This window comes from Corvus moneduloides, chromosome 1, assembly GCF_009650955.1.
Source record: "Corvus moneduloides isolate bCorMon1 chromosome 1, bCorMon1.pri, whole genome shotgun sequence".
NCBI lineage: Eukaryota > Metazoa > Chordata > Aves > Passeriformes > Corvidae > Corvus > Corvus moneduloides.
This window is the reverse complement of record NC_045476.1, coordinates 19842971-19859303: the sequence shown is the minus strand read 5'-3', so window position 1 is coordinate 19859303 and position 16333 is coordinate 19842971. Positions and strand designations below refer to the sequence as shown.

At 36.7% G+C, this 16333-nt stretch overlaps 1 protein-coding gene across 2 annotated transcripts in view; it reads right to left on the bottom strand.

Moving 5' to 3' along the window:
* Window positions 1-2218: 2218 nt before the first annotated feature.
* ENKUR (enkurin, TRPC channel interacting protein) overlaps window positions 2219-16333 on the bottom strand; it is a 17683-nt gene continuing 3568 nt past the window's right edge. Inside the window, exons 2-5 of one of the 2 annotated variants that reach the window (XM_032101006.1) lie at window positions 15949-16094; window positions 14622-14842; window positions 12644-12790; window positions 2219-3240 (exon numbers count right to left, since the gene is read on the bottom strand). In XM_032101006.1, coding sequence (XP_031956897.1) covers window positions 3025-3240; window positions 12644-12790; window positions 14622-14842; window positions 15949-16094 — 730 coding nt within the window. In that variant the 3' untranslated portion in view covers window positions 2219-3024. Of the gene's footprint in view, window positions 3241-4941; window positions 9167-12643; window positions 12791-14621; window positions 14843-15948; window positions 16095-16333 lie in introns of those variants that run through there. The other variant, XM_032101015.1, reaches the window with a different exon arrangement.

Genomic DNA, 16333 nt, shown 5'->3' with positions numbered 1-16333 from the left:
GGAGCTATGTCTTCCCATTGCCCCCAGCCCATGCCCATGGTGCCTATGCTGTCTGTGCAGTTGGAGGAAAACACAGTTGGAAAAAAAAGAGAGCTTTTCACGTTCTTAAAATTGAAAGTTGGTTATAATTTCTGGTATCTGTCAAATACACAGCTGGTAGAATTCTGCCACTCCTATACTAGAAAATACTAAAGGAAGGAAAACGTGCTCTTCGGGGAGACCTGGACGTAATGAAATATGCTTGGTGGTACCTGAGGTGCTCTCACCAAATGAGTAGGAAACATTTCAGGTTGATACACTACTATTCTAAAATGTGGTCACTGACACTTGTAGGTCACAACAGATGGATCCAGGGAGCACTATGGGTATGTCTACACCGGGAGTTTGGTGTGCAATGTGGACTAGTTTTAAGGTGCATTCTGTTAGTGCACTTACATTAGAACTGATAGGACAATTCTTAGGAATCTGCTGTTAAGAAGGCTCCTATAAATGAATCATTTATTAAAATCTGGCTAAGTACTAGAGCAATTGAAGATTATTTTGTGATAAATTATTTGTTTCGTATATGAAGCCAGGTGTGTTTACTTCGTGATGAATTAAGGAACTATTCTTTAAAGAATTATTGCTATAATAGACAACATGTCTGGAAGAACAAAAGACCAGGTTTACCAAGTATCAGAAGTCCACTCCAGAATATATCTGCTTCAAAGTGGTGCCTGTAAATGAAGACTCAAGTGTGCTGGGAAAAAGTAGTTCCTGTTCACAATGCTGTAAAATAATAAGTAGTGAATTTGATAAACAGCATATGCAGACTTGTACAAAACTACAAAGAGTAAATAAAAATATTTTTGTAAAGTACATAGGGGACTTTCATAATGGACAAAATCTCTAAATAGATTTGCATTTCAATTACATGTCAACATTTCATACAACTATTGAGAAAGAAAGTTTAGTATTTCATCTGAACTTTGGGTTAAATGCCCTGATTTGTATTCACGATCACTTTTCAGGATTCGAAGATTCTTCTTGTCTGAATGTGGGCAAGAATCCCTCCTAAAGCCCATATTTGCCCTAAAGCTAGCACAGTCTGAATCAGTTACCACCAAGTTACCAATAAAGCTGCTGCTACATTTATATCACAGAGCTGAACTCTATGGATCTGAAGCTATTTAGATTACAGCTAGAAACTCAAATCAATTCTGTCACTTCTGTATGAGGACTGGTTTCTTCTACCTTTCAGACTACTTGGGTTACTATTTACAGAGTTTTCTGTACTTTTCACCGTGTTCTTTATCAGACTACTGCAGTATAAGAGATTGTTCTGACTACACTGCAAAGAGAAGCTTAATGCTTTGAAAAACATTAACATGAACAAGATACTAAAAAATAAATTCTTCCAGCATTGTGCTGGGAAACTTAAGCAGGAGATGTTTGTTCTTCCCATCAAGATTGGATGACTGTGTTTGTCAAGTCTTTGTTTTGGTATTCTTCCAGCAATTTTGCAGGGCTCGCTTAAGGAGTGTAATGAAGTGTCATGTCTTGCTAATAACAGTAAATATGAGTAAGGAAATTAAAAACTAGATAAATTTAGCTGGGGTACACGTTGATAGTACTGCTATCAGCAGCCACACACACAACCCACAAGGCTGTTCTTCTCCATGCAGGATTTTTTCATTGGCACAAAATGTAATACATTTTGTTTCGTTTTGTTGCAAATGAGAGAAAGTTGTGGTTCTGTGAACTCATAGAATTAGTAGAAACCAGAATTAGTGACATTCTTTGTGCATGATGGAAATGAAGCTGCTAAGGGTTTTCTAATGGAGGAATGTATACTTACTGAATGTTTATTTTTACAGTATGAACTGGTATAGAATGAATGAATTTACAGTAGACTTTCAAAACTTATTTTAATTAGGGCCAAAGTATGATTAGTGAAAACATGATATTTGGGGCTTAACTATGAAAAAGCCTATACACATTCTGAAGCATGTTCTTACTATCTTTGTTTAGCTGTTTGTTTATGAACTAAAAATAGGAGGAAAAGAATAAACATTTCTAGATATACAGCCATGGGAAATGATCAAAGGGGAAAAGAACAAAGAAAATAAGGGTAGATAAAACTAACAAGTAGGACTGGGTAGGTCTGGACACATAGCCAAGAGCCATAAAGGAGCAGACGGAAGAAGCGACACACAGAGAAACAAAGCAGAGTTAAGACTTATATGCAAACCCCTTGTGAATTTATTTATATCTTTGGCCTTTACACAACTTTATAATTTCAATTAGATGTCTATTCTTCTCTTACCATGTTACTGATAAAAGTAGGACATGCTCACCCTTTCACAACTCTAATGTAAAGAAATACTGAAGGTTGGGGGCAGGGATATGCCAAGAAAGCAGTCCAAGACAAATACTATTATGGAGTTACCTGTAAGCAACCTTTGCAACTGCATTATGTATTCTGCTTCCAAGAAGCTATAACAAACATTTGACAACTCAGTTTAATATGTAAACACCAAAACTAGACAAGAAATGCATGAAAATCCAGAATATTTCAAGAGGTATGGCTTACCTAGGTAGAAGCTTGCCAATTAGGGGATGAAGTAAGAGCTCTTATTCTGGTTCTGCCTGTTGATGCAGCTGTTACGTGAACAGCAGAACTGTAAACAATCTTATCAAGCATAAACTTGCATTTCTTAGTGGTTACAAGGTAAGCTACAGCACACACACACCCCCAATTGTGGCAAAGACATTTTTGGGTAAAATGGTTACTGAAGAGATTATTAAAAGCAAAAGTCTAGCGTATATACAGTACTTTAGGGCATGTTGGAAGCAATTCTGAATTGTTTTCATATCCAGTTTTAACATACTCCAGAATTTTGAGTTCTTGTGTATTTCCTGAGGCAGTTACCCAGTCCATAGGGTGGCTGCTGGAGACCTTGAGTGTGGCAGAACATGTCTGGCAGACAGTATTACAGACATCTGGGAGAACGTGAAACAGCATTTCAAACTATTCCCCTACAGTCATGAACACAGGGAGGCCATAGGAAAAGCTGCCCCCTTAGCAGGGCTAAGGAGCATCCTGTGATGTGCAGCAGAAGAGATGCACATTGTTCTTCGTGACTCCTGTACTAGAGCAGGTGACACAGTGGCACTGCAAGCTGGAATCTGGCTCCTGTCCACCTTCCAGTTCAGAGGAATCGGAAAGTTCAGCTTTGAAGCAGTTGCAGCATCTAAGATCTACAAGGGAAGCTTCGTCACAGTTAACCTGTACTGAGTCTGTGAGACTGACTTAGGCTTTGAAAATTAACTTGAGCAAGTTTGATATCAAGAAAATGGCTAAAAGCTGCCATTCAAGATGTTAGTCTATTTTTTCAAGTATTTATAACCTTCAAATCACTGTTAAGCACTGCTTGACAGAACCCTGGGCTTTGACTTATTTGGTCTGTGATAAACATCTTTAATACAAAACTACATTTTGTTTGTTATTAATCTCACTGTGCCAAACTAGAGCAGCGAAAGCTTCACTTTGCAATTTCCTGGCTCCTGAAGATACCCTTCCTGCTTTTCAGGTTCATGTTATTAATACAGAGTCCTTATAGCTGAAAGAAATGCAAACAGAAATTTCCTCTTGTCCTTTAATACTCGAATAAACTTTATAATACTATGGAAATATTTGCTCTTACCAGCTATTTAGAGGTATTGACGTTTGAATGATAAAGCATTATTTTCAAGGAATGCCGCTCACATCATATCCTATGACAAATTCATCATGCATGACCATGAAAACTAGTCAGGGAGTTGTAACTATATAGTGGGTCACACCCAACGTAATGAATTTAACTGTTAGTTTTCTTTTTAAAGGAAGAACAACCATTCACTTGGCTTCATCCCTCTTTTTAATGTTTTTTTCTTTTTTTCTTTATTAAAACAAATCTGGGAAAGTCTGCCAAATAAAAGAATTCTGAGTGTCTTAAACAGCTAAATAAGTAACAGTTTAAGGGCTTTTTCTCCCCCAGAATAGCTCAGTTATATTTGATATAATTTTGCATACTTCACAGCTTGCCTAGAATAAACAGTGCAGTAACAAAAGTGTTTTGAAAAACAGAGTCTGGTCCCAAGAGTTGTCCTGTAGTGTAGGGCAGTGAATATTCACGGCTGGCCAGCCTCTGTGCTCTGTTGTGGCACAGAATGACCCACTACCCGAGGGTGCTGGAATGCTGGATTTGGACCATATGCTAATTTTACTGTTTGTGTAAAAGACAGATTATTCCTCCTGAGCAAACAGCAAAATGTGGTTGTTTCTCCTTTGTGCAGTGCTTGGGGCCACATGTTGAACAGTACTGGAGTTTTTTCCTCCAAAGAGAGAATTACTATGTTGCTTCCTCAGCTTTAATATGGACCTCAAAGCAACATGAGGTCCTTTAACATGGACCTCAAAGAACAGGTCTAGAGGTACTTGTCCATTTTTACAGCAGCTCTTGGAATTAGAGGATTGAATCCCCTGAATTTTTTATATGGGGGCTCTCACCTAGCAAGACTAAATTAAACATTTATTTCAATAATTATGAACAACCAATAGCTTTTAAACTATTCCATAGTGCTGTCTAGGCTCAACTCATAGTTCTAACTTTAGGCACATATATCCTGTATTTAAAACAGATGGGCTCAAATTACCTAAGTCAGGAATCCCAAAAATGAGAAATGCAGTATTAATGGTTACCAGTGAAAAAGCCAGGTATAAGTCATTTACCATTGCATTTCAAAAACATTCTATGACAAAGACATGAATAAATCATATTGCTCCAGGGAATAAGTTAAGTGCTTTAAATCTCATTTCTCTTCCTTCAACTCCTACTTTCCAGTTGCTGAAACAAATGAGATGAGGGTTCTTGGAAAACAGATCCTTTTAGTAAACAACATGAATCTTATTGCATGGTCTTCATGCCCACATGATCATATTTTATTATTATTACTATTATTATTATCACACAGGAGCACCACTAACAGACAAAATCATCTCAGACACTAAGCAAAGAGAGAAAAACATGATCCACATGACAGATAACAAAACAGTCTAAGACAAGAAACAGCACGCTACAGTGCTAGGGGAGTTCAAGGAAACTGCACAGGTCAGCGAGATAAATCCTAGTCTCAGCTCACCAACAGCTCAGCTGTTGTTAAATTTTTGGTGGGCACCATTGAAGAGGACATTTGAGGAAAGATTGGAAGACAAAAGTTACTCCGGTGTTTGCATGTTGGTGTAAATTTCTCCATGCTGTGGAGTCAATGTCGAGGCTGGCATGAACTAATGAATTAACACCACAAACTAGTACTGTGACCAAACAGAAGTTCACTCTCCTAGCAGCATCAACAAGACCAGAATATAGCTGCTATTTGGCTATGTCTGTCTGTCTACAACTATTTGTGGAGGTACACTGTGCAAAAAAAATGTTTTCATAACTTGGTGAAATGGAAGTCACATTTACATCAGTGCTCTTTAAACAGTAAAGAAGAAAACACAAGAAATAACTCACATTGCATTCCTACCATAATACCACTGCTTAGCCTGGAAGGTGAAAACCCTGAATTTATTCATATTTTATTTACATAACTTTGCATGACAAGGAGCTGGAGGAAGATTGAGATAGTATGAAAAACCCTATAATCCAAGCATTCAGTTGTCAAGTGTACCTCACCACTTTAGATGGTCACTCATGGGAGAAATGGCTGTTCCTTCTTGGTTTGGTCAGGCTCAATACACCCCTAGTTCCTGGGCTGGACAATGCCAGCCAGTAGCAGGGCTCAGCAGCTGCCTTCCTTGACTATGGGAAATGTCAGACAACCTTAGTAACAGGGTTTGCCACCTGTCTCTCCTGTAATTACGTTATTAATACTATAAACATCCTAAAGCTGAGGATGAAAGTGTGGACTAGGGCTAGCACTTACTTAGGATTCCTATTAATTTGCATATATGTGAAATTTTCTTATCTAAAAGATGTCTGCCTTCATTAGGCATTGTTAGATATGTTGTGTTCCCTGAAATGTATGCCAGTGAAAGGACTAGATTTTAGTTTTGTAGCAGAGCAATCACAGCAGCAGTTTGCAGGAGCAATTTTCCACAAAAATATCAAAGGTTCAGAACATGCCCTCCTAGAATAAAACCTACCTACAGAGACAATGGAAAATGAATTCAGGGAGGGTTTTCTCCCATTTTTCCCTCTGAACTTTGCCCTTACTGTTTTGTGAGGGGAATGAAGTTACATCTCTGCAAGGAAGGTTCTGAAGAACTGTCCCAGACTTAGTCCCCAGGAATGCATGCAGAGCCCAAAAAGCCACCATGGTCCGAGATCAGCCACATGGAGCCCATATGCTCCTGTCACAGCTGACGCTTGCTCGAGGCAGCTCTATCGCAGCCATACAATCAGGAACTCCTCGGTTTGTGATGATGCCATATCTGATCCCTTCCTTCCTGAATATAAATAGTTTCATTCTCAAGAACAGCCAGTGAGATACTCATCATAATTTCATGTTGCTATTTTTAAAAAATAGATACACAGCTTTGTCATGCACAACTTCCAACAGGAAATATTTTCAGTTTGTGGCAATGTAACTCTTACTGACCAATAGAGAATTCATGCCCCACTTTGCATAGGTTTTATTATGGTTATCCAATTTAATACGGACAATTTAAAATTACCAATTTTATGATTAGGAAGTACTGAAGCATTTTGGTTATAGTCTTCTAATTTCATTGATTATTAGTAACTGACTAGTGAATTTAAAGAATGTTTCAAGTGGTAATGCTACTTTTTAGCCTGTGGACAGACTTGTTTCTGTTAATATTTAATAGCTTTTATGAGGGAACAATTCTATCAGAACAATTGAGTTTATTCACCTTTTTCATTTTGTGATACCAATGGTATATATTAGTTGATTCATGAACATTATACTTTCAATTACTGGATTCTGTAAATTTATTTTGTCAAACTTCCCAGAGAGAGCTAAAGGGTATGAACATTATCCTTCTGCATGCATTTTCAATGATTTTCATTATAACAATTTTTTTCCATAATCGGAGGTGTTGGCAGGTCCCTCGGAATACACACCAAAAGGAGTTACAGCTCTCCATAGGGTGACAGAAGCAATTTGCATGTCTCGTGAGGGGAGCATGCAGCAGAGCTACCTGCAAAGAGCTATATGAGGCCCATGAAAAAAACCCCACAGCACTTTCGAAAGACACTACTGACAGTCCACTCAGCTACAGATGGACACTGGCTTTTGTCTCTTCCTCTGCTGTTAAGCAGGAATACTTTTTGCATCCCTTCCCATTCACTTCCTAATTTCCCAATAATATATTAATATACTTTTGACAATTTTTAAAAGCAATCATTTCTACTGGTGAATGATGATTATTTCTAAGTGTGGTCTAGCTGCTTGTACCAAATTTTGGGATAGGCCACCACCTACTCTGCATTTCCATAAAGATAGCACTGATGATAAATGGAAGAACCAAATACAGATTCTAACCTAAATCAGCCATGTAATCTACAAGTAAGTAAAAGCTGAGAGGGAAGCAGTGGAAATGCATGCTCTTTTGGAGCCAAATCCATTTTTTTTTTATTTCAAGCCATAAGAAACAGCCTTTTCTAATTACATTTAATTTCTTAAGAGGGGCATCAGGTACTTTATTAGAAGATAATGTGACATATTATTAAGTGCTAATAATTAAGTGCGGTTTTGTTAAAATATACAGTGTGTCATTCTTTTGAGTAAAAAGTATATTAAATCCATGTTTTACTAATCTGCATCTTTCTTCCAGCTTATATCCTTCAAAAATAAACATGACTGATTAACAGTAAGTTACAAAGAAGAAAATATGCATTCCTGCTCACTCACATGTTCCTAGCGCATGTCATAGACAACTATAAGAGGCACAAGAAATAGAGCTTAGAATCACTGTGAAGTCTTCAAAGCCATTCCCTGACAAATTTAGGAAAGGAACTTAATGTATGGGGAAATTTGGCTTTTCATTGTTAATTGCAAATTTTTTACTCTATCCTTTGCATGTCAGATATGATGATGTCACAGCAGCTGCTGGTGGTAGTGATTGATACCATACAGAAAAAGCTGTGTTCTGACTGACTGAAAAAGGTCTTTTCTAATCTAAACAATATCTATGATTCTATGAAGCAAAGGTTAACCAGTAGGAAAGAAAAACATTTTTTCCTTCTATGCAAACAATTGCAATAGTGTGCTGATACAATTTTTGTCAAAGTCTTGACTCAGATGCTTGTATATTGCTTTCATTCTAACAGTACACACATAATTCCAGTCAAAACATTTTTTAATCGTAGATTTACTATAGTATTACAGAATTATGTACTTGTAAAAACATACAGCCAACTACATGTGGTATCTGTATTGTGTGAAGTCTATATAATAATAGGTTTCCACATTAAAAATTGGTTTTGGTAACAAAAAATGAGTACACAAAACGTTACGCAGAAGCCAAGATGTTTAGAAATACAATCACTCAAGTTTTTAAGTAAAGCACAACATCTCTTTAATATGTAGTCCAGAAGCCATTCCATCCTGAAGTTGTATTTACCAAGCTGTCTTCAGCAGCCAATTATTTCCTTTTGTTTTGGCTAGGCAAGGAAAAATGTGCTCCAAACATATGAAACAGTGTTTTATATGCTTTCTGTATGGTGTTTATAGAAATCTTAGTAGTTAATAAAAATTACAAAGAATAATAAATTAAATTCATTATTTATACTCAAAGTTTAGTTACAAATTTTATTTCAAAATGTTTTGGGAATTGTACAGATGAGAGTTATATGTAACAACTTTTCTAAGAAGCTACATACTTAGTTGAGTATTTCCTTCTAAATAGTTAAGAGTAGTGTCTTCTGAGAATTTAGAAAGGCACTTCTTGGAGATGTAGGGATAGAGAGAAAGGAAAAAACAGGCAATATCTGCATAACAATCCTTACACATCTGCAATGTAAATATTTTTGTGCTTCTCAATTGCTGCTATGTCATGTTCCAGTTGTTTCAGCTTTAATTCTAGCTCTTCTTTATGTATCTTCTTGTACCTGGTGTCTGTTAGTACTGGAAGACCCTGATATGCATGATTTATTTCTTCCCAGTTCTTTTTCAGTGCCTGGTGCCATTACATGAAAAGGAAATATATAAGAAAAACTTAAAAGTAAGAACAGCATGTTCATAAACTACTTGGTTTTTTAATTTATATTAACTTACATTGCTAAGTGTCACTGCAATGTAAAAATAATAGATAAGTACATGAATACTGTGTAATCATCTTAATTGGACCAAATTAATTAAATCCTTAAGAGTTACACTACTTGGAACTCCAGCCAAAATTCAGCAAAATTCAGCAGCAGTTTCAGGCCACCACTAGCTTAATTTTCTGTAATTGAGACTTTGTTCAGACCATGGTCACCAGACTAATTCCACAATATTTTAACTTCTATAAACTACTTTGAAAAAATGTGAATAATTGCATTCCCCTTCTAATCTACATTTACAGTAACAACCATAGGCAATTTATTTATCATTTAGACTAAAAACCCTGTTACTGACCCAATCAACAATAATTTCAATAACTACTACCTTTCTTGAATGATGCTGTGCAAAGAATTACCTTTCTAGATAAACCAAACCATACCCTCCATGTATAAAACCTTGAGACTAAAACCCTTCCTAAAAAGTTAAAAATGCTACAATCCAAAACTTATTCACACATCTATTAAGTCAACACCAGAGACACTTTTATCCACCAATATACACTGAAAGGAACCAGAGAGTGGTAGAAAAATAAAATTTAAATATTGTCTTTATATCCTTCTTTATATCTCTTTATATCCTTTACAGTTACCACAACTATTTCTCTTACTTTCTCTTCTCAAAAGTATAATCACAACCTACACATCCTATCCACATGTATGTAAGGATTTAGTAGAGTTTATCAAGTGCATCGAATGTCCTCATGAAAACTGTATGGGTGAACTTAATAACCACAACTAACAAGGAGCTGAGACAGCAATCAGTAAATAACATAACACGCCTATCAGTGAGAAAACACTTTTCCAAAATGTTTATGGCTCTCAGTTCTGTCACCTGAGAGGGTATCACAAAGTATCTTCAAAAATAAAGAATTGAAGTTACTCTCTTGGGAACTGAAGTTTTCAACACTGCTCCATAACTAAAACTGGATTCAATTGGCGCACTGATTTTATGGCACACTGTGATTTCCAGCCTCATGTCCTCCATTATTATTAAGCAGCTTTTCACACAGATTGGCTAACTGATGAACATACTGAAGTTAAATTTAGAGGGTTTATTCTTATACACATTTAGCTTTGAAGATTGTTGTTTCTATTTCAGAGCTCAAGGGCTCTTGCACTTAAAAACTTGTCTTTTGATGACTGTATGAATTGATTTAACAGAAAAAAAATGAACTCTTCTGCCAACACTAAGAAAAATGTAATCTTTAATATGAACTAATATTTTAACAATTCAAACCAGTGTATTTACTGGATAGCAATTCATGCTTTTTGCATATTCATATTAAGCATCTAAGTGTTGTTCATAAAGGTTATTCCAACAATGTTCATATACCAATATCTACATAAATTTAAAAACCCTACTGCTACATGTGAAACTTAGAGCAACAAGGATATTTATCTACTGTCTTGTAATGATACTTGTCTTTGCTATCCAAGGCTGTGAAGTACTTTGATAAAGCTCGTAGTCTACCAGGCATTAGGTAGAGTTTACAAATATATAGGCATAAAAATAAATCTCATCTTTTCAAAAACTTTCATATAAGAGTCATTCGTAGATTCTTTAAATAATTCTTCTTTGTGTGCATTAGTAGAAACTGGTTCGGAAATAATTGAAAACAGTGAATTTTAAAACATTAGAGCATACACTCATCAAATTTGCTCTATCCCTACAAAGTGGAGAGATCAAAAGCAGATCACAACTCTATAAAAATCTCCTACACAGCTCCTCCAACAATGTAATATGCTGACCACTACTCCTATAGGCTAGATCACAAACTGAATATCCAACTCTATATAAAGAATTCTAATACATGCTGGATCAGTGAGAAATATGTACTGCATTTATCAACATTCTCTTTTATTCTCATAAAATCCCAACCAAAGTAAGCATAATGGAGAGTTCAAAAAATGTTGGCACAAATTACTTCCCTTTATTTTTGTAAGATCATGAGGCTTGATTTTGGTCTCAGGCATCTATTGCCACGTATTCTTTCAAATCAGATAGTGCACATGTGTTCAACAGCAATGCCAATTATTTTAAAGGACAGGAATTCCCATATGTCTACAGCTGAGCACTGGGTAGAGCACATACCCTGGGGACACTAATTCCTCCTGACAATATAACTGTATAAGTAAGCCCATGAAAGTGCAAATGTTTTCGAAAAAAGATAAAAAATAGAAGAAATACTGAATTCATAAAAACAACCTAAAAACTTCAAAAGTTAAAAAAATATTCCAGTGCATTAAATGAAGAATGGTGAGCAGCTGAACTCCCGTGCCTTTTTTCACATATATTTTTGCAGCATAGTTAACTTGTTGGACCATCAGCTTGTTCCATGCCTTACTCACCACAAAAATATCCCAATCTTCTTCAAAACAGCATGCTGTTACATTCTTTATATTGCTGTTAATGCAATACCCTCACCTCTCTCCCATTCTCCTTTGTAGCTTCTACTGCTTGTTGTATATGCAAAAGACCATTGTGCTGGACATTTCAGACCTTGCCAATTAACCAGTTCGTCTTTCAGGCAAGTTAGACACTGTTTCCTCTCTAGATTTTTTTTTTTTTTGTTTGATGGGCATTCAGCATCTTAGAGCTGTCCATATATCTATTAATTTGTTTCAGGTGGATGCTAAGAGCAAGTTATTAAGGGACAGACTGATAAACAGGTATCAGAGTCATTTTCATAGGAAATTTGTCTAAAAAGTGGTCAGGAAAAATTCCAGTTCAAGGGCAGGATATACTTTTAAAATGTCTCTTTTATGGTACACTTCTTTTATGATATTAATTCTCTTTAGATAGTCTTGTGCAATAAAAACTGTATGAAAGACAGTATCCAGAACAGCTTGACAAAATACAAAATTTTCAGTCATAGTTCTATGACTATATTGCAATTAAATTCTGTTTTCTTTTTTTGCCACATTTTAAAACATGACCTTATGCTTTAATCAGTGACATCACAATGTGAAGATAGAAACTACCAATAAAAGGAGCAATATTCTGCATTAGGAAAAAAAATTGTATTTCTCCATTAATAAGTGTCACTAAATCCATATCGGTGATTTTCTGCTCTTTGAAGTTTCACTGAAATTCCAAGTCATCAAGGTCGATAAGAATCAAACAGAATTGAAAACTGGATTAAAACTGTAGCTAGAGCAGTTCCTTTCAGTTGTTTACAACTGTTCTACAGCACCATCTAGTGAAAAAGTAGCCAACTCACTCATCTCGCTTAAAAAACCAAAATAGTATACTTTTATTATTTATATGGACTTACACTACCTTATTTAGTCTTTTGGACATGTTACTAATTACACTAAATCAAAATATGCACCTTCAGAATATTTGTCCTTTCTTCATCAGATAGAGTTTTCATGGCTTTCTTCTTGAGTTGCTCCAAAACACTGGCCTCATATTCTTCCTCCTCTCTCTTAATTTCTTCATTTCTCCGTGTCACATATTTTGGTGTAACACCATAATTCTGCAAGGAGAAGGAAGAAGTTCCTTTTATATGGTTTTACGAAGGAAACAATGAGATACCTGTCATCCATAATATATTACATTTGCAAAAACAGCTTGGAATGACAATTTGTGCTACTGAGCACTAAAATCCTAAACCACCATGTTCTTAAAAGTGTCAAACATTTATTACCTTTGTAGCCTGAGAAAAATACATAGACAATTCCCTTCAATTTCTTTTTACAACCTTAGAAGACAACAGAATCCAGAAACCAAAATGTCTATTTGTAAGAACTGATTGTTGAGCAAAGAGTTTGAAACCTGTTTATGACAGTGAGCTATTTTACATTTATATGGTGTCAGATTCTATAACTAGAAACATTCCTTAGAGAATTTCTTTGAAAGGTCTTCCTGTATCCTGATTTTTGCTGAACATTGCAACATACAAGAATACGTACATGAAAAATGAACTAGTTAAGAAGGATAAACTATCCCGTATTGATGTGTTTCTGTGAGGAAAAAAATAACTTCTGAATATCCCACATGTTCTTGGGGAAACACATCTATTTTGCCATAACCTTTGTAAAATGAAGCTCATCTAGTTCTGACAGAAGATATCAGAGTCTACCTTCTTTCTAATAGATGCAAAATTATTCACAAATCTTTTAGCCCCAGGTAGCACCATGACTAGCACTGTTTATATACATGTTTAGCCATGGAAAAGTACTGCAAGGGCTTCAGGTTCTTTTTTGGCATCTTCTCCGTCTTGAGTTATGTCTTATGTCATCTTTTTTTTTTGCATAGTGCTCTGTCATGGGTACCATGTTTAGATAAGCCAGACTCTTGATACATCTTATTTTCCTGGGTAGGGAATGGACTGTTCTTGTGCTCAGAGGAGGTTGTCCTTAAAAGCATGTCAGCTCTCCCAAGCTCTTTGCTTTCCAGAGCTGTCTCACATGGGATTCTACTTACCAGTTACCCTGAATAACCTGCTGTTTGCTCTCCTGAAGTACAGGGTCAGTACACTACCACCTGCCTCCCCAAGCCAGAGGGGATCTGGAACTGCTACATGGCCTGTGCCACCCAGACTAGAACTGATTATCACACCCCTGAGCAATTCTTTCTCATTTTTAAGTAGCAGAGCCAGAAGAGCATTACCACTGGTTGGCTCATCCACCACCCATGAAGAAAGCTGTTGCTGACATGCTTCAGGAAACTTTTTGGATTGCTTTCATCCCATTGTATTATCCTTTCAGCAGCTATCAAGGAGAGTGAAGTCTTCCATAAGAACCTGCATCGTGATCTAAAGATTTCCTCAAGTTGCTTAAAGAGATTTTCATCCAGTTCCTCACCTTACTGGGTGCTCCATAACAAACACATTTTTGACAGCCACTGGCCTTTCCTCTGATCCTGACTCACAGGCTCAACACAGCCTGTTGCCAATTCCACAGAAGAGCTCCATCATTTGAACAGCTCCTTCCTTCAAAGGGCAACCCTCCTCTCTTCTTCCCTGCCTGTCTTTCCTAAGCAGCGAACCTTCATTCATCACAGAATTCTGTGTCTCCCCATTCGACACTCTCTGGGTTCCCAATGCCTGACATACATCATTGCTTTAGAACAATCACTCTGCAAATTTTTTTGGCTGACAGCATAAGCAAATGAAAACAGAGTAAAGGCAAGGCACAAATCTAGTGCCAGTGATTTCTTCTTGATGAATTCAAGAGGTCTAACATGAACAGCTATGATATCTAAACATCTCAAAAAGAATAATAAATATTTCACAGGAGAATGCAATAGTGAACCTAAAATAGGCATTACTAATAGTATTTCCAATGTAATTTAATAAAACTTACCTTTTTTTTAATGTATTTTGGAACAAGTCCTGAAGGTTCAAGGGGATATTTATCTCCCTGTCTTGTATCAACACAAAAAGGTCGAGGCTTTTTAGGCACCCCCCTGATAACAGCAACTGCATTTTTAATTATAAAATTCTTTTTAATTCGAATAACTGGGCGGTATGTCCTCTGTGGTACTGATAATGGAAGCAATTTTTTACCATCCTCTTCTTTTTTTTCTGTGAATAGAGCATGTAAACATCCTCAGCAATAAACTTGAAGAGATTTGCAATTTCATATTTTTACACTTTTCAAAAGGGAAAAACTATGTACACAATTACATAGAAGTACAACCCAACAGTATCTACAATGGAAGAACTGCCTGTCAATGAACCGTGATGTATGTATGTTTGGCCTAACAGAAGTTTCATAACCTAGGAAATACTATGTTGTTTCAGATGAGTTTTCCTTATTTGTCACTCATTTCCTCTTAACCACAGTAGTACAGGACTTTTTTCAAATGTAATTATAACTACTTTTAGTAGAGGTCCTCGTTGTCAGAGCCCTTAGGCAATAATGGCCCCATCCAGTCTCACCTGGGGCATCCACCCTGACCCCTTGGCCTCAGGAACCCCATTTCACCTGTCAATACCTGGACGAGCAGTCTCAACCCTAGTCCTGCTCCTGAAGAGTTGAGTGGAATCAGTGGAGGCACCTGGCCTGTAACCTGATTCTGCCTGATGGTCACTGGGACACTGACAGGACAGACTTTCCTCACCACCCTGCTCTGCTGGCCTGCCTCATGTGGTGGGACTGCACTCTCTTGGTGAGGTCTTTGCCCAGCGTGCATTTTGGTTGCCCTCAGTGTTTAACTCATCTCTCCATAGGGAAGAGCCCTGCTCCTGCTGCTCCCTAACTTCTCACAATCCTTTATCCAGAGAATATAGAAACTCTTCCATTTTAGTGTAATCTTCTCTCCAAGGCACCAACAGAAATTCAGTAGTCTCCTGAGTAGTCTCACTTATAGTGAGCAATTAAGAATTATTATTTCCCATCTTATTTCCCACTAGACATAGTTCTAATTCATGATCATTACCAGAGGTAATGATTTGATCCAGGTTGTCTGAATTCATGTTCTTCTTTGGCAGAAAATAAGTATAATGTCACAAGTGACAAAGCTCATTCCTGTAACAGCTGGTTTCCTGATACTGACCCCATGAACCAGTACTTTCCTGGGGTTTGTTTTTACAAGCTGATAGCTGGCCATAACTTAGTACTGTAGGACACACAGACTAAACTCTCTACTGTAAAAAATACATTACATATATTTTCTGTCTACACTTACTTGGTGCTAGCTTGGGTTCCTTGGAATGTTTCTGCAGAAAATCATTTGGAGATGGCACTGCAACTTTTGCTGGCCCCATAGTTTTCCACTGAGATTTATTTTTCACTGCTTCATGTTTCACAAATTCTCTATATTTGGATATATACCTTAGAGGTTAAAAAATAGCCATGAAGAAGTTAAGGGTCAGAAAAATATTCAAAATATTTCTTCAAAGAATATACTTTTCTGCAGTAGTTCATGGCAAAAGCCTAATCTGATTTGTTTTGTACTCTCTCCCAAATAAAGGCCATCATTCACACAGCCTTCATGCTAAGGCTAAACCTAGTGGTGCTCTGATAAATGAGTTTTCTGGTTCTGAAGTTAGCTTGATTCTTCCTTCAGCTCT